The 22,172-nt window shown below is 45.3% G+C and overlaps 1 protein-coding gene across 1 annotated transcript in view; it reads left to right on the forward strand.

Moving 5' to 3' along the window:
• The first annotated feature begins 5,910 nt into the window (after nucleotides 1-5,910).
• Nucleotides 5,911-22,172, forward strand: part of ACSF2 (acyl-CoA synthetase family member 2) — a 38,639-nt gene continuing 22,377 nt past the window's right edge. The window contains exon 1 of the mRNA XM_066364544.1: nucleotides 5,911-6,097. Coding sequence (XP_066220641.1) covers nucleotides 5,970-6,097 — 128 coding nt within the window. The 5' untranslated portion in view covers nucleotides 5,911-5,969. The remainder of the gene's footprint in view (nucleotides 6,098-22,172) is intronic.

A 22,172-nucleotide genomic window follows, 5' to 3' on the forward strand; every position in this document is an offset into this window, starting at 1 on the left:
ACAGGCCCCAGATGCTGGGTAGATTCCAGTTGGGGGGCATGCGGGAGTCTCTCTTTCTATCTCCTCTCCTCTCTCTTTCTAACTCCCCTCCTCTCTCTGTCTTCCCTCTCCTCTCTTTCTATCTCCTCTCACCAAAAGAAAAAAAGACTCACTTCATACTTCTGATCTCTAGAACTGTGAGAGAATAAAGCCACTATATTTATATAATTTTTTCAAGCAGTAATAAGAAACTAATACACTACTCAGTTTTCAGTACTCGGCTCACAGCTCTATAAGACCTTCTGTGACATGCCTAGGGTAGGTGCCTGTCCCCTGTGCCCCTCTCCCACAGCACTGACCATACTGCCTGCCATTGCCAGTTTAGGGTTGGTGTGCAGTGAGCTCCCTGAGGACAGATGCTCTGTCTCATTCATATCTCTGGTCTGAGCTCCCAGAATTGTGCCTGGCATTAAGTCAGCACTCAGTGAATGTCTGTTAAACCATGAATGGGGAAAGAAAGATAAGTTTGGTTTGGTTTTAACATTTCAAGACACTAAATCTTTATCCAAGACTTTACAGTTAACTTTAGCTCTTGACTTTGATTCAAGCTAAAAATGGCATCACGCAAAGAAAGATTTTTGTCCTCCACTCTTTATGAAAGCAAGGCTTTCACAAATTTTGGCAGCTGCTGAGATTGCAGCTTATTTAGCTTTTCGATGTAGGGCTGTCAGCAAGAAAATACAGATTGTTTAAGATCACATCTGCCTGTGTCTGCCATCAATTATTAGTTGTGATCAAAATAATTTTACTCTACACAGCAGTTCAGAACAAATCCCTTATTTTCACTTTCCATTTGAAAATCAGAAACATTCATTTTTAGAACAATTTTTTCCTAAATATTTTTCATTGACTTTTTGAAAGAGAGAGAGAGAGAAACATTGATTTGCTGTTCCACTTATCTATGCATTCACTGGTTAATCATTGTATGTGTCCTGACCAGGAATTGAACCCGCAACACTGGCACATTGGGATGATGCTCCAACCAACTGAGCTGCCCAGCCAGTGTCTAGAACAATTTTTACTAGGTTTTTGTTTTTTTTTTGGGGGGGGGAGGGTATTGGCTACTATTTTGTTTTGTTTTGGTATTGGATCTAATTGGTAAAGTGTAAGCATTATGTTCCAAGTCACTGTCATCTCTTTTTTCAAAAATAAAACTGCCTTCTTCATCTTCCTCTCCTCTCTTCTCCATGTGGTTGCCAGCATTCTCTCCTTTTCTCCCACCTCTCCTTCGTGACTGCCCTATTTCTTATTACACCGCTCCCTTCTCAGACATACAGTGAAGAAAATTCTATACTGGAGATGTTTTTCATGTACTGCTTGGAAACTGTCCATTATAGCAGAGAGCTATGAAAATTACAGCAGAGGGAAGACATTGGCTCAAGGTCATTGAGAGACAAAGAAGCAGAGCTGGATTCAGCCCAGCTCCGACTCCGAGGCTGGCTGCCGGCCTATGTAAGCCCTTCGCACTCACTGCTTTAGACTGAAAGCCTCACGGAACACACTAGTCCCTGTACGCCATCAATGGTGCTAGTCAGGATGCCTCCCGTGGCCTGTTAACAAAAATCTTATTAAGATAAAGCATGTACCCTGTCTTAGGAAAATGAAACAAGAAAAAGGCTTTTTAACAAAAAGCTGTGCTCTGCTCCATGCTTCTTCTCAGTCTCATGCTCCAAAGAGAACCGTTTTCTGTTCTTGTGGTAAAACAGAGATAAAATGTACCGCCGTAAACATTTTAGGAGTGCAGTTCCGTAGCATGAAGCCCATTCACACTGTCGTGCAACTATCCCTCTCCAGAACTTTTTTCATCTTCCCAAACTAAAATTCTGTACACATGCCAGTCCCCACTTCCCCTCCCCCCGACCCCTGGCAACCGACCGCTCCTCTAGTTCCTGCCTCTGTGCCTGTGACTGACTACTCTGGGTACCTCATGTAAATGAAATCATGCAATACTTGTTATTTTGTATCTGGCTTATTTTGCTTTAGCACAGTGCTTTCAAGGTTCATCGCCGTTGCAGCATGTGTGAGAATTCCTTCCCTTTATAAGGCTGAATAATATTGTATTTACACTTGTGAGTACACAAAACACAGCTTATTCTTGTATTAGTATTTATTAATTACTGTATTATTTTCCATATGAACAACCATAAGCCTGCTTTTGCTCCACCCTGTATACAATATTGTGTATATCTATTCATTGAAGAACATCTGGGTTGTCTGTCTTTTGGCTGTTGTTAATAATGCTGCTATGAACATTGGCGTACATGTCTGCTTGAGTCCCTGCTCTCACTTCTTTTGGGTCCATACTCCCAAGCGGAATTGCTGGATCACGTGATAAATTCTGTTTATAACTTTTTGAGAAACTGTGCCGTTTTCCACAGCAACAGCACCAATTTACATGCCTACCAACAGTGCACAAAAATGTTCCAACTGCTCCACAGCCTCACCAACACTTGTTGTTTTCTGTTCTTTGAATAGCCCTGCTAATGGTTGTGAGGCGGTATTTCGCTATGGTCTGGATTTGCATTTCTCTAATGACTAGTAACGTTGAGTACCTTTTCATGCGTTTGTTGGCCACTGATACATTTTCTTTGAAAAAAAATGTCTATTCAAATCCAAAGGGAACCATCTTGAACTATATTAGCCATTTCTGTTTTATCTTCTTCTGTTATTTACTTCTAAACAATATACTTATTCAGCTATTTCTTGGTTTTCTATTTGATAAGTAAGGATTTGCACTCCCATCCCTCTTGTCAAGTCTTCCTAAATAGTTCTATTGTTATTTTGAATATATACTGGTTGCCTTTGTGACTTTGAATAACATGACTCCTTTATTTCATGTTCCATCATTGGCAGACAGAATCTCTTGACACCTTGATTTATAAGGTGAGGATGTTTGCTTCCACTCTGAATCTCCTACCCCTTACCTTTCAACTGCAGCCAGGTATGAGTTCCGGGTTTGTAGCATTTACATTGGTTCATAACTATGATTAATTCTTCTGAACTTTTTTCATAAGTTGATAATAAGAATTTTAAAAGTCAATAAGTGGGCCCTGGCTCAGTGTTTTAGAGCGTCATCCTGATACACCAAGGTTACGAGTTTGATACCACGCACCCCCTCCCCACTCCCGTCAGGGCACACACAAGAAACAGCCAATGGATGCATAAATAGGTGGAGCAACAAATTGATGTTTTTCTCTCCCACCCTCTCTCTCCAAAATCAATAAATATATTTTTAAAATAATAAAATAAAAGTCAATAGGTGGTGTTTACAGTTTTTGAGGCACAGATGGGAAAGATATTGGCAAATGGGTGGGACTAAGGGCTTTCTCAGGGTAGCCAATGGCATGAGCAAAATCATAGAGACCATGAACCATGTGAGTCCTGTCCGGCACACAGCAGATGCGCTCAGTTCAGGCAGAGAGATCCTTGGGGAGCTGGGTTAAGAAAGAGGAAGGAAAGTTGAAGGCCCTGGATGGCCCATGTGCCCTGTTGCCCACTTCCTCAAAGTGACACAAGAATTCTGGTCAACACAATCCAATACAAAGTCTCAGGGACTTACACATCAGGCATCTTCACTATCCTTTCTCCAGCCTTCCTCCTCCCTTCCTCCCTTCCCATGGAACCAGTGTCTACCAGGACTCTCACAGCTTTGCAGAGATGAAAAATAATTCCTTCTCTTAAAAAACATTTGCAACACCTAACACAGAGGAAGGTCTCAGAGTGTAGACATGAGAGGAAGGGGAGAAGGTGAAAGGAACCAGCAATCACTGAAAACTGGTCAAGCACCTGTTCTGTGTCATGTCGCTCGGTCCTTACCCCAACCCTCTTCATGAGACTGAGATTATTACCCCCATCTTAAAGGTGACAACTAAGGCTGGCGAGGCTCACAACTTACCCAAAGCCACAGAGCGTGTATGGGTAGAGCCTTGGCCTTTGCTCACTGTGTCCACTTGGTTTTGAGCAAGTAGCTGGACCTCTCTGAAGTCTCAGTTTCTTCACCCATTAAAACAGATACACACTCCAAGGCATGCCTGTTCCCTGCAGGGTGACTGTGTGGGACAGAGAAAACAACCTTGAAGAGTATGGCTTGTGGGAGATATCCTGAAGCCCGCGGCTGTGATTCCATGGCATGTATATCTGGGAAAGCAGGAAAATCCAGTATGTGGAGGTCAAGGCTGGAGCAAAGTTCAAAAACTAACTCATTCCTCTCTTCCCCCAAGACTGACCTTCAAACTAACAAGGGAAGTGGCACGGCCTGCCAGGCAGGGCAATACCCCAGACTTGGGGTACTCACCCTCAAGTCCCGCAACACCTAACACGGATAACGCCAGGCTGAGCTCTCCGAGTCAGTGAGTTAGTCTCAGCAGGAAGGTGTGCCCAGTGCAGGCCTGGCTCCCCACAATCGCTCTGCCCCCGTCTTCCTTCCTGCCTCATCCCCACACAGTCTGAAGTGTGGGGACTCTCCCCAGGAGCGAGGATTTCCAGGAGATCTGAGGTCGTGCTCGGCATGGTGAAGATGAGCAGTGTAGCCTCCTCAACGGAGCCCAAGTTCCCAGACAAGGACAAGGGTCTTCTCCGGCCCGACCCACCCTTAGATCTCCCTTCTAGACCACCTTTCATCACCCCTTCTGGGTCATGCGAAGAGAGGTCACCCCGCCGGGGCCTTTCTGCCATTGCTCTCCCACTACTCCTCTGGAGGAAGGGTCAAGGTGGAGACAGACAGTATGGTCCTGATGGCCAGAGTGCCACTCTGGCGTCCAGTGCCACCTTTTCCAGCTGGGACCAGAGATGGGCAGTCACTTCTCCATCCTGCAGCCACCCCTGGGCCTCAGGGGACCATAAAGAGGTCTGGAGGTAGAGTGAGATTGCTTTCCATTTCCACTTGGGACAGCTCACAGGAGCTGAGCTGGGGCGGGCAGGTGAGGGACAGGGCAACAGGTTGCAGTGCCTTGCAGAGGCCCAGGGACAGAGATCGATGGGAGATGGGCTTCCCTTCTGAAGCTCACGTGTGGCCTTAGCTGGGGCTAGCTAGCTCTCTCAAGGGCCCCATTGTCCAGACAGCCTCCCAAACCCCCACCCCCCAAACACACACCCCCACTGCCCCTGCAGGCCTCCTGACTGTTAGGTCGCCAGACGAGGAACACACAAGGCCTGCTGAGTTTTATGAGAACTTTATTTATGCATTTGCAAACAGATCGGCTGAGACTCTAGTGGTGTCACCCCCGACTGCCCGGGGATTTAAGCTTTCATAGGGTTAATGAGCAAGGCTTAGCCAGGAGGTTAGTTGGGTGCTAAATTTTGGGGCGGGGTGAGAGTATATGCTCAAGGGGAGGTTGAGTGAGAGGATGTGGGATATAAGCCAGGTTTGCTCAAGTGGAGAGTTATGGGAACTGCCCCAGCGCCAGATTACTTCAAGTTTAACTTGGCTTAGGAGAAGCTTTCTGTTAAGGAACCCTGGACACTAACCCAGCTGGCAGGCCTTGGAAACACAACCCTTGGGGAGAGGGGGGAGGCTAGCACGTGACCGCGCTGAAGCCATGGGGATGGACACATGGGTGCCGCACCACCTGCTCTGCATTCAATCACCACTGGCTCCCCTGTACGAAGTCAACAAGACCTTGCGCCCCAAACCCAGATATCTGGTGGCTGGGAGGAGAACCTGCCTTGAGTTGCAGCCCAGGACCCGCGGATCCAGAGCGAAATCAGCGCAATTCTTTGAGGGCGGGAGGGGGAGGGCGGCGGGTCAGAAAGACGGTGGCCCTGCGCGGAGTCGCTCCCTTCACGCCACGACTTGGCCCGCCCTCCGCTGGGGGCCGCGGCCTCCGCACCCCATAGGCAGAGGCGACCCCGCCTCCCCGCCCGCTCCGCGCTCGCCCCGCCTCGGCTCGCCTTAAAAGTTTCTTTGGGCAGGGACACCCGCGTCGCGAACCATGGCTGTCTGCGTCGGGATGTTGCGCCTCGGGAGGCTGTGCACCTGGAGCTCCGGGGTGCTAGGGACCCGCACCGTCCTCTCTCCGGGTTGGCAGGAAGCGAGATTGCGGGGCGTCCGTCCCCTCAGGTACGGGGTCCGGGGAAGAGAAGGCGCGGGCCTGTCCCCTAGGAGGGTCCTGCAGAGCTTCGCGGGGGGCCGATTCTGCTCCGGCTGGGAGGCTGCCGCTGCTGCACCTCTGGATGGCACTCGGGGGAGTAGGTATCCATTACCTAATTTATAGGCAATAGGAATGGCCTAGCTGGCGTAGATGGGGGCTTGGCTGGTGGCTGGCAGCAACCCTGCTCTGACTCCGGGTTCAGGACTCCAGAGTCTTAGATTTATGGGCAGACAGAGCACCAGGAGTGTTGGCCCTTAGTAGGCTAGCCTGAGGGGGAAGGGCAGGGGAAGGCCTGGGCTCTGTCCCCAGGGCACTGCCTTCAGAGATAAACTTAGAGATTTTCATTTTTTAAAAAAAGATTTTATTTATTTTAGAGAGGAGAGAGAGAGAAGGGGGGAGGAGCAGGAAGCATCAACTCTTATATATGCTTTGACCAGGGAAGCCCAGGGTTTTGAACCAACGACCTCAGTGTTCCACATGACACTTTAAAATCTACTGCACCACCACAGGTCAGGCAACTTGGAGATTTTCAGCCCAGTCTTGCCCACCCCAGGCCACTAAACTCACAGACTCCTCTTCCCTCATTAGTTGCTAACAAACCTTGCTACTTACTGGGCCTGTTTGTTTGTTTTTTTAAAGCGAGAGGAGAGAGAGAGACAGGGACACAGAAAGGGAGAAAGATGGGAAGTATCAATTCTTTGTTGCGACACTTTAGTTGTTCATTGATTGCTTTCTCATATGTGCCTTGGTTGGAGGTCTCCAGCTGAGCCAGTGACCCCTTGTTCAAACCAGTGCCTTGGGCTCCAGCCAGCAACCTTGGAGCTCAAACCCGAGACCATGGGGTCATGTCTATTAATTAGCGCCTACTCAAGCTTGTGACTTCAAGTTTTGAACCTGGATCCCCTGCATCCCAGGCCAGTGTTCTATCCACCATGCCACTGCCTGGTCAGGCTTACTGGCTTCTTCCGTCCTCGGTGCAAAAGGTGGGATGGGGGCCGGCTGGTAGAGGCTGCTTTGCCGCGTTTATAGCAGTGTAGTAAGTGATGCTGTTTCCTGTCAGATTGCAATGTGAAAGTTTGTTGACTGACCAGAGCTGGGCTCCCACTGATGTTATCACTGATGGTAGTTAACTTCCATTCCTGGAGGCCTGGGTACCACGGAGCCTGCCCTGCCACTTCGCTGGGCCAGGTACTAAGTCCGGGGTCAGGACACAGTTTTGAAGACAAGGTCTCAGGGTGTAGGCCTGAGTGTGGAAAAGGGAGAAGAATCCCAAAGAGGTTTCTTGTCTGAGTGATCTGTTTGGTTAAAAAGGCGAAAGATTTATATGATCTGAAGAGAAACCAGAGCATACCTGTTTGGTTAAGAAATAACAATTGGGCCCTGGCCGGTTAGCTCAGTTGGTTGAGTGTCATCCTGAAACGACAAGTTTGTGGGTTCCATCCCTGGTAAGGACACACATGGGAAACAACCAATGAATGTACAACTTAGTGGAACAACAAATGAATGCTTCCTTTACACCTCCCCTTTATCTCACTTCCTCTCTGTCTCTAAAAAAAGAAAATTTAAGGCCCTGGCCGGTTGGCTCAGTGGTAGAGCGTAAGCCTGGCGTGCAGGAGTCCCGGGTTCGATTCCCGGCCAGGGCACACAGGAGAGGCGCCCATCTGCTTCTCCACCCTTCCCCCTCTCCTTCCTCTCTGTCTCTCTCTTCCCCTCCCACAGCCAAGGCTCCCCTGGAGCAAAGTTGGCCCGGGCGCTGAGGATGGCTCTGTGGCCTCTGCCTCAGGCGCTAGAATGGCTCTGGTCTGGCAGAGCAATGCCCCAGATGGGCAGAGCATCGCCCCCTGTTGGGCGTGCTGGGTGGATCCTGGTCAGGCGCATGCGGAAGTCTATCTGACTGCCTCCCCGTTTCCAACTTCAGAAAGATACAAAAAAAAAAAGAAAATCTAAGCCCTGGCCAGATTGCTCGGTTTGTTGGAGCATCGTCCTGAAGTGCAGAAGTTGTCAGTTTGATTCCCGGTCAGGGCACATACAAGAGCAGCTTGATGTTCCTGTCTCTCCTCTGCCTCTCCACACTCCCCACCCCCACTCCCATCCCCGCTCCAAAAAAGAAATAACAATTGGACAGTGGGAGTTGGAGTGAGACACAAACTCCTCTTTTGGCTAGAATTCCAAGATCACAATGTTTTGAACATGCTTTGAGATCACTATGCTTAATTTTCTGGGGAAACCCAGGGGCTCAAACCTGGTTAGTAGATGGTATTGTGGGGAAGAGACTTGTCCCTCACTACTTTCTAGTGCCTCCCTCAACCAGTTTACTGATCATGCCACTACCTAGACCCTGGCCCCACCTGTGGACTCCCAGGAGCCCTCTTATACTGGAAATTACCCCCAAATGTACATGTTTTATGATGCCAAGTCTGTCCACCTCGGGACACCTGACAACACTTCTGACTTTGATTTTTTGTGAGTGTGCATAAACAAAACAGCTCGCCCTAGTGCTACTGGCCTACAGTTTCAGGGTAGGGGCATCAGGTCTCAGAGAAATTCCGACTGGGTCACAAGAAGACCAATTTGTCCAGAGACATAAGATTTCTAAATCTTTGGGCCTAATTCCTCCCCACCCCTTCCATTTCCACTTTCCCCTTCAGAAACCCTCAAGAGTCTCAAGCATTCAACAGACGTTCGTGGAAACAGATGTCATGTCATGCATGGTGGGTGCTGTGGCGATGGGAGCCATTGGACACAGTCCTCCAGAAATGTGCAGTCTAGGGAAGAAAAACATGAAGTAAATCAAGGTGATCATGACTCAGGGTTCCAGGTCAAATGGGGTGCAGAGCTCTTGGACTTCTGTCCTTTGCTCTTTCTGACCTGGGCAAGATAGCCTGATTTCCAGCCTCCCAACACCCTAAGGCCTGTGATTTATCAGATTCCTAGTTTTACCCTTCAGGAAAGAGCAAGAATGCTCTTGAGTTACCGCCCTGGCACTCCACCTATTTGCTGCCTGCGCTTTAGCAGGCTGCCTAACCTCCGAGCATGATGAGTTTGTCTCTAACGCTACCTACTTACCGGATTGACAAAGGCTTGCTCTTCTCGGCCTTTCCCTTGGGGCAGGCCCCTGAGAACCTTCGAATGGTGTCTGAGTAGGAATTCCACTTGATTTAAAAGTAAGAGACGATCCTCTTCTTGGCAGCCTCTTTCTTGTACCTGGTTCTCTCTCTTAACCAGTTGCCAAGATGGGAGTCTTTGCCTAGCCATAAGGCTGGTACTTAGATCTGCTGGACACTCCTCTCCCCATCAAAATCAGGGCTGCCCAGAGCCTTTTTCCCCAGAAGGAAATAAGCTATCTATTACTCTTTAGATCTGAACCACACCAACTCCTTCCAGGCTTCCTTCAGATCTCTAAAGCTAGACTGGGGCTACCTGTGATGTAATTGCACCCATCTAGGGCAGCAGTCTCCAACCGGCGTGCCACGGCACACTGGTGTGCGGCAGAAAATGTGAACACATACAATATCTGACTATTTAGTCAGGGGGGACTGACCTCTTTTCCCTTAGATTGTCAAATTTAAAAAAATAGCAACAACCAACACAATAGCTGCCTGGTGTGAATGAATCAAAATTATACCTATTTTTTGTCAGAGCAGCAAAAAATATATCTTTTGTTGTGCTGCAGAATTTTAGTACTTAGTTTGTGTGTGCATGAAATGAAAAAGGTTGAGAATCACTGATCTAGGGTGTTGGGAGCACTTGGAGCTGGGAAAGACAGAGAGAACAGTGACTTAAGCCTCCCAGAATTGGGTGTGAAGCTCAGAGCTGGGGCTCCAGAGATTTAAAGTTGATGGTTGGGTCAGAGAGGTAAGTGGCCTTCATGGACCACACTCCAGTGGGATGGCTGTAATTAGATGGGACCAGTATTGGAAACTATAAAATGCTATCCCTCTATGAGGGGATTGTATTAAAGCCAGAAAGTGTTTTGAATTGAAACCATAATAGTTACAAAAAATAGACTCTCTTCATAATTCCCCCGAAAATGATTAACAAATGATTTGGTAATGATATGCCTATGTATCATACACAAGGTATCCTCCAATCTAAATGGAACAATAAAGGATAAGCTATAAACTTGAACACTATAGTCGGTGAATGATACACATTGGTTTTAGTTACCCTTTCATGCCTTACAGGAGGTAGGTATGCAATCTACTATAGAGGGTGTGGTGGGGATACAAACTTGTTTTCACTTTGCCTGAGAGGGATCTACAGGGGGGAGACCATAGACCCACTCGCTGACTCAAGGCAGAAAGGGTGCTGCACTGTGGATAATGTCCATCAAAGCAGGAGAGAATTCGATTGTGGAGATGGGCTCAGGGAAGGCTTCCTAAAGAGATCTGAACCCTCCAACTATAGGACTGAATTGTAGTTTGCAGCTTGTTGCTAGAACTCTTTTGAATCTGGGTATGAAACCCTCCTAACCTCCCCACCATTATTTTATTTATTCAGTCTACAGAGAGAAATTTTAGAATCAAACAGATCTGGGTTCAAATAAACCACTTTCTAGCTGGTAGCTTTGGCACTGAAGTTGAACTTGACTTTTTTCATGTGTCATGTTGTTGTAAAGGTTTAATGAGGTCACAGAAGAAAATTATTTATTTTTATTTATTGATTTTTAGTGAGAGAGGAAAGAAGAAAAAAAGAGAGAGAGAGAGAGAGGAATATCAATCTGTTCTTGTATGTGCCCTGACCAGGGATTGAACCAGCAACCTCTGTGCTTCAGGATGATGCTCTAACCAACCGACCTATCCAGCCAGGGCAAGAAAATTCTTAACCCTCAGCTTGGTGCCATTGCAGTGATGAGTTATTATACAGATAGTGCTTGTGCAAAATGTCTTTGCACATTGCTACAATGACCCCATGGCCCACAGTTTAATAATGTTGGCCAGACAGGAGGAGAGGCACAGTTCTGGCAGGAACTGCCTGGGTAGGGCTGCTCATGATGTTTGAATAGACAGGCCTGTGCTTACCTTGAGTGTTGAGATTAAGGGATTATTTTTGTTTGTTTGTTTGTTTGTTGCTGATTCTTACTGAACAAACAAAAAAGTACAGGATGTTATTTCATCTCTCAAGTGGGACTTGCTAGGGGAAGAGCTAATATATGACAAGAACCAGTGATCCTGCCAGGTGCCCTCCCTTCAGAAATAAACAAGTTGTGTTTCTAGCTTACAAAGCATGTTTTTTTTTAAAACCTGCTTGGCCTGTGTGTTTCTTAGCTTGGGAGTCGTATGACAGCACGTCTGAGCTCTACCCCTTTTAACTTAGACAAGTCACTCAACTTTTCTTTGTAATACAGGCCACTTAGACAAGAAGCACTCTACAATTCTGTAGACGTTCTGTGATTCCTAAGGAGTATGGCTTTGAAACTGGAATAGGTAGAATGAAATGTGTCCCCAAATTGCTCCATCGAGTCAAGCCCTGCCAAAGCACATTGCTGCAGGGAGTCAAGCCCTGCCAGCGCTGGGGCAGTTATCAATAGGTTGCTATGAAACAATGGCACAGGAACTAACTGACTTCTTTTAAGTTTGTTTGTCATATCTAAAGCCAAGGCACTCCTTGGCCAGGTGGCTCAGTGTTGCCCAGGCACACCGAGGTCACCAGTTTGATCCTCAGTCAGTGCACACACCAAAAGCAGACAATGAGTGCACAACTAAGTTGAACAATTAAGTGGAATAAATTGATGCTTCTCTCTCTTTCTCTCTCTTTTGCTCCCTTCTCCCCTTCCTCTCTCTATCTCTCAAATCAGTGGACAAATAGAAAATAAAATCAAGCTACAAACCCAAGACAAACTCAATACGTGGTTGGGAAAGCCCCTTCCTGCATCCCATAATAAGTCTTGCACAATACCAGAATGCCTTACTTTACTTACGCGTACCCGGACTTCAGTTGGACCCCAACGTTCCTAAAAAGCCAACCAACATACACCTTGATTGGTTAACCCCGGCAACTTCCATATTCCCAAGGAACACTTTGTAGTCCCCAATAATATACTGCTCACAAAAATTAGGGGATATTTCAAAATGAATATGAAGCAATGAAAAAAAGAAGCATTTGATTTTGTTTTATTAAACAAAAACATCAGAAAAGCAAACAACAAGTCAAAGAAAGTTGTTTGATGATGCAAATGAGATGCAAAATCAACTTTTATTTCCTTGGTGAACATGCACTACACAAAAGGCTGGAAGTACTGGGGTATCTGCACGTCCCCTGACCCCCTAATTTGTGTGAGCAGTGTGTACACCAAGGTTGTGGGTTCCATCTCCAGTCAGGGCACATACGAGAAGCAACCAACAAATGCATAAGTGAGTGGAACAACAAATCAATGATCAATGTTTCTCTCTCTCTCTCTCTCTCTCCCCCTCCCTCCCTCCCTCTCTACCTCCCTCTCTTTCTTTCTCTCTCTCTATAATAAATTAAAAAAAATTTTTTTATTCGTTTGAGAGAGGAAAGGGAGAGAGGGAGAGAGGGAGACATAAGGGAGGAGGAGCAGGAAGCATCAACTCCCATATGTGCCTTGACCAGGCAAGCCCAGGGTTTCGAACCGGCAACCTCAGTGTTCCTGGTCGACGCTTTATCCACTGCGCCACCACAGGTCAGGCCTAAATGTTTAATAAAAGAAAATTTCATATGGAAATTTTTTAACCCAGTCACATGATAAAATAACAAAACACCTGTATACCTACCACTCCAAATTTAAAAAATAACCACACTTATTATAGAACATTATAAATAAAACAAATAAGACATTATGGGTCAAGGTGAAATTCCTTTTATGACCCTCCTCCAACTCATTCCTCACCAGGGAGTCATTATCATAAATTTAATGTATGTCGTGTCAGAGCACTGGTTGTGCTTTTAATATTTCTGAGTCCATAAACAGTTCAGCTATCATTTGTAAATCACTTACAATCGTGTCGTGCAGGTGATAAGTGCTTTTAGTTTTCTTATTTTTGGATCCAAGAATAATACTTATTATACTCTCATAGTTTTATTTTATTTTTTATGCTATCAGAATTATAGAAAAAGAGTATCACAGTGTCCTTTTGCTCTCAACACTCAACAGTATGTGTTTGAGATTTGTTTACGTCGACACCTCTAGAGCTAGGTTTTTCTCTATGTCTTCTCTATAGTAAGTAGTCCATTGCATGACTGTCTCTACTGGTGCAATGGCTGTGGTAGAGTTGACATTTTCAGCTGCTCTAGAAATTTCCCTGGAGAGGCTGTGCTGCTGTGACCACCAGGAGCAGCCAAGAATCCCTGTTTCCCCACATCCTCACAAATACTTAGGAGTGTTGCTGAATGGTAAAGTGTCTGCCCCTCTGATTGGGGAAAAGGGTATCTCATTTTGGTTTGAACTTACATTTTCCTGATCACCTGTGAAGTTGGACATCTTTTGAAATATCTTCTGTGAATACTCTGTTCATATTCTTTGCCTGTTCATTTTGTTAGATTGCTTGTCCTTATTGATTTGTGGGTTTGGTGAGGTGTTTTTTTTCTAAAATACAGGCTGAATATTCATCTTTCATCTTGTATATAGAAAATGAAATTTGTGAACCAAGGCAGATCCTTGTTTTTTAGATTTGTCAATGATTTATGTGTTCCTCAGGGCCAGGGCCATTCTGGTGGCCAGTGCCTGTGGGGGAAGGGGCAGAGGCCAGTCCAAGACTTGGAACAAAAGCAAGCAACCTATTGCTTCCAGTTTTATTTCTAAAGCCTTTTCGCTGGTGGCTGGCATGGCACCTTGCCCAGGGGAGCAGTAGTCGGCCTCGGCCTGGGGCGTGTTTCTGCAGTTCCCTGTGTCCCTCACCTCTGCCCACCCGTCCTCCCTAGTGGCTTGTGAAAGGATTAGAGGCCTCGCTCAGGAGCCTGGGGTAATTCCAGCCTCCAGCAGGAACAGAATCTACCTGTCAGCCTTTGGCCCAGGTCCTAAGCACATCCACCCACCAGGTAATCTGACAGGAAACAAAACAGTTTCTCCCCAAGCAGATCCTATAGCTCTGTCAGGACTGTATAATCCTTGGTGCCAGAGAGGCCTCTAGCCTGGACTTTTGTTGTCAGCCCTGGAAGCCACAGAATGTCACAACTGTTCCACCAGAGTTCCTTGAACCAGTCAGCCCATATTTTGTGTCCGGCTCCTGCTTGAAGACCAGGCTGGACTGGGCAGGGCTAAGGCTAGACAGAGCACGAGGCTTTCTAGGTCGATGTAGCCAAGGGCTCCACACTTAGGATGAAAGCCATTATGGTTTGTTTCAGGGGAGGGGTGCTAGAGCCATGGGAACAGGACAGTAAGATCAGAGGCAGCGAAGAGGATGAGTCAGATACCACAAGTGAATTATGCAAAGAGCTCTCTTGAGCTTGAGGGCTGAGGTGCAGGGCACGGAGGAAGGGTGAGCCTGTGGCACTCAGCGGGCCGAGCAACCCCCGGTGTGCTGCTTTAGCTACTGCAGCGGCCCCCACGGAGGCTGTGGATGGGCTGCGGCATGAAGAGCAGTCCACAAAGGAGAGGTCCGCGGCTGCCACTTACCAGAGTTAGAACCCAAAGAAAGTGAAGCTCTGGCTTCTTCATCCATAGAAAGAAATAATCCTTTTTATAGGTGTTCCAAAACTGGTGTGAGGGCCATTCAGATCCACATAGAAGCCCCTTGTAAGCCATAATGCTCTACAGAGATTCATTTTGTATTGTATCAAGGCTTTAGAAACCGGATAGTCCTGGGTTTGAATCTCAGTTTGGCTGCTTACCTGCATTTCTTTGAACCTCATTTTTTCATCTGTTAAGTGGGTACGCTTCTTGGTCAGGGAGTGATTATGAAGATCACAGGCGATCGTGTGTGTGCAGTTTTTGGAAGAGAGCTGATATGAAGATACAGCATTAAATGTCAACTCACGTTATTTAGAAATGTGCTTTTAAATCTAAAATATATTAGACATTTTCCATATAATTAAGTACACAAAAAGTGTCTTCCTACTGTTATGCATTCATTCAGTTACTTTTGTTTTTTCATATAGATCCCTAAGAGTGGAATTGCTGGTCAAAGGGAATGCATATTCAAACATCAATAGTGCCTGACCTATGGTGGTGCAGTGGATAAAGCATCGACCTGGAACACTGAGGTCGCTGGTTCAAAACCCTGGGCTTGCCCGGTCAAGGCACATATGGGAGTTGATGCTTCCTGCTCCTCCCTTCTCTCTCTCTCTCTCTCTCTCTCTCTCTCTCTTTCTCTCTCTCTCTCTCCTCTCTAAAATGAATAAATAAATAAAGGAAAAAAAACATCAATAATTACTACGAAAGCAAAAGGGATCCGAGTTTTGGGTTCTAAAACTCACACAATTTGGGGCACCCTCTTTATAAAAAAGAATACAAAATTACAAACACTAACCGGTTGAACATCAATTTAGAATAAGAAAAGAATTTGCGACAAGTCGCTAGGCCTGGAAGACTCAGGTCCTTTTATGAGATCTCTGTAGGCAATCTGCCAGAAATGCCGACATAATAGATGCTTCTAGATTTGCCATCAGCCTCCCCCTTCCAGTTCCCAGGAAATCCCAGCAGCAGTAGGAGGCGAAGGGTCCTAAAGTATCAGCTTCATAAGCTTCATGGCTTCTGTACCTCAAGCCCTTCAAATGTATTGGACCAGTTTACACGCTGGCCCATTTCTCCACATTCTTGCCAACATTCTGTATTATCAGTCATTCTTGTTTTTTGCTGAAATAGTCATTTTATTCATCTTCTCCGGTTAGGGGGGTTGCTTTGGGCAATGTTGAGGGCAGCGTTATAATCCACATGCTCTCTGCTGAGTCCTCCCTTCCTTATCCTGGGATCCGCTCTCCCACTGACCTGTGAAGCCAAGGAAAGCCCAACTGCCTCCGCTGGCCTGGCGGTGAAACTGCTTGCTGTTCCTTACTGGCTGCAAACAGTCTTTGCAAAAATACTTGTCAGCCCTGGCCGGTTAGCTCAGTGGTAGAGCATCGGCCTGGCGTGCAGAAGTCCCGGGTTCGATTCCCGGCCAGGGCACACAGGAGAAGCGCCCATCTGCTTCTCCACCCCTCCCCCTCTCCTTCCTCTCTGTCTCTCTCTTCCCCTCCCACAGCGAGGCTCCATTGGAGCAAAGATGGCCCAGGTGCTGGGGATGGCTCCTTGGCCTCTGCCCCAGGCGCTGGAGTGGCTCTGGTCACGACAGAGCTACGCCCCGGAGGGGCAGAGCATTGCCCCCTGGTGGGCAGAGCGTCGCCCCCTGGTGGGCGTGCCGGGTGGATCCCGGTCAGGCGCACGCGGGAGTCTGTCTGACTGTCTATCCCTGTTTCCAGCTTCAGAAAAATACAAAAAAAAAAAAAAAATACTTGTCAATGGAATTTTGAAATTAAATGTGGACTCCTCCAAAAAGCCAGAAATCTTTGGTTTGGGCAGAGAACTACTGATCTGTTCTATTTTCCCCTCTAGTGACTTTTCATTTATTACAGTATGAGACAGATTAATTAGTTTCAGCATATATTTATACATACTTTTTGAAATAACAGCTTTTTGGACCCAGGGACCTTGTAATCCGGATGAATGACCAAAAAGAGATTGAGTTTGAAATATCAACCGCTAAAGGTCTGGCAAGTAGGGCCCCTCCCTCTCCCTCCCCCCTTTCTATTTTTGGAAATACACACACACACACACACACACACACGCACGCACGCATGCACTCATTTTTTTTCTTTCTGCCACTATTTGAAAATAAGTTGCAAACATCATAATATCGGAACTGTTCATTTTTTAGAAAGAAAAGATAAAGAAAAGAAAATTTTCCATCTTGGTTGATCTCTTGGGGCACAAATGCCTCATGGTTGTTTTGCTTTGATTTGTGACATGGACATCTTTTCCTTTGCTTACTGGCCATTCGTATTCCTTCTTCTGTGGCTCTGTGGCAGATTTGGTCATGATGGTACTTCACGTGTCAATGTCACTTGGTCTGTTTTACTGAAAAACTGTTTATGAACTAGTTGATGAGGATGTTTCAATCAACTTTTATTGCGGCATCTTGGACAAATTGCTTAACTTCTCCTTCTTTTTTCTATTTGTAAGAGAGGAATGAATAAAAGCAGCTGGGACAATCTGCCTGAGAAAATAACAGCATTACAGAGGAGTTGCTCAATGTTTCCTTTGATTTACATACCCTGTGGGAAATTGACCCCTTTGTGCCCCTCCCCACCAAGAGTGCCTACCTCTGCCCTGGCCAGGTGGCTCAGTTGGTTAGAGCCTTGTCCCAATACACCAAGGCTGTGGTTTCGATCCCCAGTGAGGGCACATACAAGAATCAACAGGCAATCTTGAGCGTGGGATCATCAATATGACTGCATGGTCGCTGGCTTGAGCCCAAAGGTCTCTGGCTTGAAGCACTAGGTTGCTGGCTTGAGCGCAAGGTCCCGGGCTTAAGCAAGGAAGGGGTCATTGCCTCAGCTGCACCCCCCCCCTCTGTGAAGGCACATATGAGAAGCAATCAATAAACAACTGAAGTGACGCAACTACGAATTGATGCTTCTCATCTCTCTCCCTTCCTCTCCCTCCCCCCTCTCTCTTTCTCTCTCTCTTTCTCACTAAAATAAAATAAAATAAAATATAAAAAAATTAACCAGTGAATGCATAAGTGGGTGGAAAAACAAATCAATGTTTCTCTCTCTCTCCCCCTTCCTCTCTCTCTAAAGTCAATAAAAATAGAGTGTCCACCTTTTTCATAAATTAGAATCATTGCATTTGTGACTTGTCATTAAAAGTCTTTATAGACCTTCCTGGAAATGATACTGTAAAGCAGATAGTTATCAGGTGGATTCTAGTTCCCTGCTGGAATCCAACTGGGGACTGCCTTCTGCACCAAAGCCTCACATCCAGAAAGCCATACTCTAAACAAAGAGCCAAGTGTCATGAGCTGTTCTGTGCTCTTGAACCTGGAGAACGTGCATCCATATATGGAACGGATTGGTTGAGTCAATAGTGACAGCATGTAATGATCAGTACAGAGGGCAACATCATGTTAGTTTCAAGTATACAATTTTATAAACATCTTCTGTGGATTGCATTGTGTGCTCCCCACCCAAAGTCTAGTCTTCTTCTGTCTCCCTATATTTGACCCCCTTTACTCTCTTCATCCTCCCCACCCTTCCTTTCCCCTCTAACCACCATACTGTTTTCTGTGTCTGTGAGTTTGTTTGTTTTCTTCATTTGTTGCTTTGTTTTTTACCCCACATTTGTGTGAAATCATGTGGTTCTTGTCCCTTTTCATCTGACTTATTTCACTTAATATAATACTCTCAAGATTCATCTCTATTGTCACAAATGGCAGTATTTCATCTTTTTTAAAAAAAGATTTTATTTATTGATTTTAGAAAGAAGAAAGAGAGAGAGAGAGAAAGGCAGGGGCAGGAGGAGGAGAGGGAAGCATCAACTTGTAGTTGCTTCGCACATGTGCCTTGACCAGGCAAGTCCAGGGCCTTGACCCAGTGACCTCAGCACTCCAGGTCTATGCTTCATCCACTGCGCCACCACAGGTCAGGCAGTATTTCATCTTTTTTATGGCTGAGTAGTATCCCATTGTATAGATATACCACATCTTCTTTATCTAGTCAGTGGTCCAAGGACACTTTTGTTGTTTCCATTTCTTGGCCACTGTGAATAATGCCACAGTGAACACAGGAATGCATATATATATTTGTGAATAAATGTTTTCAAATGTTTTGGGTAGATACCAGAAGAGGGATTGCTGGGTCATATGGTAGCTCTATTCTTAACTTTTTGAGGAACCTCCACACCGTCTTTCATAGGGGCTGTACCAGTTTACATTCCCACCAGCAGTGAATTAGGGCTCCTTTTTCTCCAAAACTTCTCCAACACTTATTATTTCTTGTCTTACTGTTAATAGTCAGAGATTATTTCTTCTCTTGAGTAATTTCTAAGACAGAGATCACAAACAGATGTGTTCACTTGGCTTGCCCTGTATTATTATTAATGTATGCATGAGTTTTGCACAGAAGTGGTACCATTGCCTTTATGTTTCTGATACAATGGTAAATAAATGGCACAATCACAATCAGTCAGAAGATTTTATTTATGAAATATGACTATATCAACATTAGCTTAAGCCCTAGAATGATTTTCTTTTAACCTCTATATTGAAATATACCATAGATTCAGAAAATTAGACATACCTTAAGTGCTCACTTGATAAACTTTTGATAAACTGTGCATACCCATATAACCAGCACTCAGTTGGCCAGCTTTCTGACTTCTAACAGCATAGGTTAGTTTTACCTGTTTGGTACATATAAATGGAATCAGACAGTATATACCTTTTTCTGTCTGGCTCCTTTCATTTAACATGAATGAGTTTCACTCATATTGTTGAGAGTAGCCATAGTTCATTTGCTCTCATTACTATATAACATTGTAAATCATAAATCATCATTTGTCTATCTGTTGATGGGTATTTGGGTAATTTACATATTGGAGATAATACAGATAGTCTTGTACCTGTCATGGTGAGCACATGCATGACTTCTGTTGGATGTATGCCTACTAGTGGAGTTATCAGTATGTCATTCCTTTTTTTGGCCAAATGATATTCCATTACCTGGATAGCCCACGATTTGTTTATCCATTCATCCAATGCTGACGTTTGGGTTGTTTTGACCCTTTGGTGATTGTGAACGGTACTGCTATGAGCTCTGTGCACAAGTCATTGTTTGAGCACCTGTTTTCAATGCTTTTGAGTATATACCTAGGAGTGGAATTGCTGGGTCATATGGTAATTTTATGTTTAATGTTTTGGAGAACCACAGCCAAACTGTTTTCCACATTTTACATTCCCTCCAATCGTGCATAAGGATTCTAATTTCTCCACATGCTGGCCAACACTTGTTAATTAGGGTTTTTTTAAATTACAGCCTTCCAAGTCAGCGTGCAGTAGCATCTCATTGTGGTTTGAGTTTGCATTTCATGTGCTTGATGGCCACTCATATATCTTTTTTGGGGGAAAATATCTATTTGAGTCCTTTGCTCATTTTTAAATTTGGTTGTTATGTGAATTAATCATTTATTCGTTTGGTCATTCAGTTAAACACCTCTTACATTCCAGGCCCTGTGAGACACTGGGGATAAAACAACGAACACACTGCACTTGCCAAAAAAATGAGAAATCAAAAGAGTTCTTTTTTAAAAAAAAAAAAATCATGTCTCCTGACATTTATGAAATCAGGTCTGGCAGCATGTCCAGACTTGACTTCTGTGCAGACTCCGTGAGAGTGGCTTTAGACGGGGCAGCACTTTGCCTCTGGTTCTCACAGCCTCCACCTAGCTCCTCTGCACAGCTCCCGTTCTCCCCGGGGGGCCTGTGTTTCGCAATAACTACACTAGTACCTGAGGCCTCACTAAATAATCTAGTTTAGCTTTCTGAGTTGAGAGCAACTGGGACTACTAGCTGTCCTCCTCCAACTCCAACAGGTTTCAACCAACAAACAGCAACTTTCCCAAAACCAAATCTTTTTAATGTCCTTTTCAGGTTTATAAGATAGCTGTCACTTAGTTCAAGCACAGAAAAAGCCCTGGCCAGTAGCTCAGTTGGTTAGATTGTTGTCCCGACACAGCAAGACTGCAGGTTCAGTCTCCAGTCAGGGCACATACAAGAATCACCCAACGAATGCGTAAATGCGTGGAACAACAGATCAATGTTTCTCTCTCTCTCTCTCTTTCTTTTTACGTTCTCTTTCTAAGATCCCCAGGTAAAAAAAAATTTTTTTTTAAAGATCAGGAAAATAAGTGGTTGCTCTTTATGCCTTAGGCCTTTGGGGTGTGTTGGAGGAATGGGGGAAGTCAAAGCAGTTCTTTGTACTTGCACTGTTGAAATAAATGATGGGTGGTTCTGAAGTTTATGAGCAAATTTCATTGATAAGAGTTTTTAGAACTCTTAAGTCCTTTGAAGGAGCCACCTGTTTCCACCTCAGCCCTGCCCTACCTCAGTCCAAATTTCTTGGGTTCAATTAGTAAACAATTGTGGGGGAAAATCAAGTTGAGATTAAACAATCTCTAATGATCAGGTAGGGGGTAAATCCAAAGCCTGAAGGACGGAAACCCCACCCACTCCTTTCTTCCGGTCCAGGTGGGGGAGCAGTTGTCTTCCGTTCTCCACTTTGGGCTCCGCTGTAGTCCGCTGGGAACTCTTTGAATTTTAGTTTCCTTATCTGTAAAGAGTTCATAATTCCTACCTTTGTTTTTTAGGATTTGCTTAGTGTTGTCAATGTAAGAACACTTAAACCTGTAAAGAATTTTTACAAAACTTTATCTGAGCCCAAAAGAGGATACACCCGCAGCAAGAGCTCATCCAAATGAGATAAATGCTTCAGAGAGTTACAGTTTGCAGTTTCTTTTATGCATTTGGAATTAAGGAGGAAATGTAAGGAAGGTGGGTGGTGAAGATTATGTGCTCTTTTAAGGATGGTTATACTTATTTAAAAATTTTTTTAACCTACATGTACAGAAACAATAGACAGGGCTTGCTTAAGGCAAAGATAAACCTTTTATTGGAAGATATATGTCTGGGAGATGACTACCCACCATGATCTGCCCAGTAAGGCATTTATGACCAGATCACCTTACTTTCCATAGAACCCCCCTTTTTTGTCCACAGTGCATACCAGAGAATCCCACTCTCCCTGTGGCTTAATGGAAATGGGAGTTACTTTTTCTGGGAGATGGCCAGTCTGTACCTGGCATGGTGCCTCCTGCTGGCAGACTTTGGCCCCTTCTGTCCTGCTGCTCTGTGGTGTCCACGCTCACCAGGTAGTCCAAGATAGCTGCCATTCTTTTCCTGCCTCCAGCTGCATGCTGGCTGGCCAGAAGAGAGACAAGGAGATGAGCCTTCCCTTTGAGGATTCTTCTCAGAAGCTGTACCCATTACCTGTCTTTAAATCCCATTGGCCAGAACTTCACCTTTGGGCCAGATCACCTGTTGCTGGAAGCTGGAA

This window comes from Saccopteryx leptura, chromosome 2 (assembly GCF_036850995.1).
Source record: "Saccopteryx leptura isolate mSacLep1 chromosome 2, mSacLep1_pri_phased_curated, whole genome shotgun sequence".
NCBI lineage: Eukaryota > Metazoa > Chordata > Mammalia > Chiroptera > Emballonuridae > Saccopteryx > Saccopteryx leptura.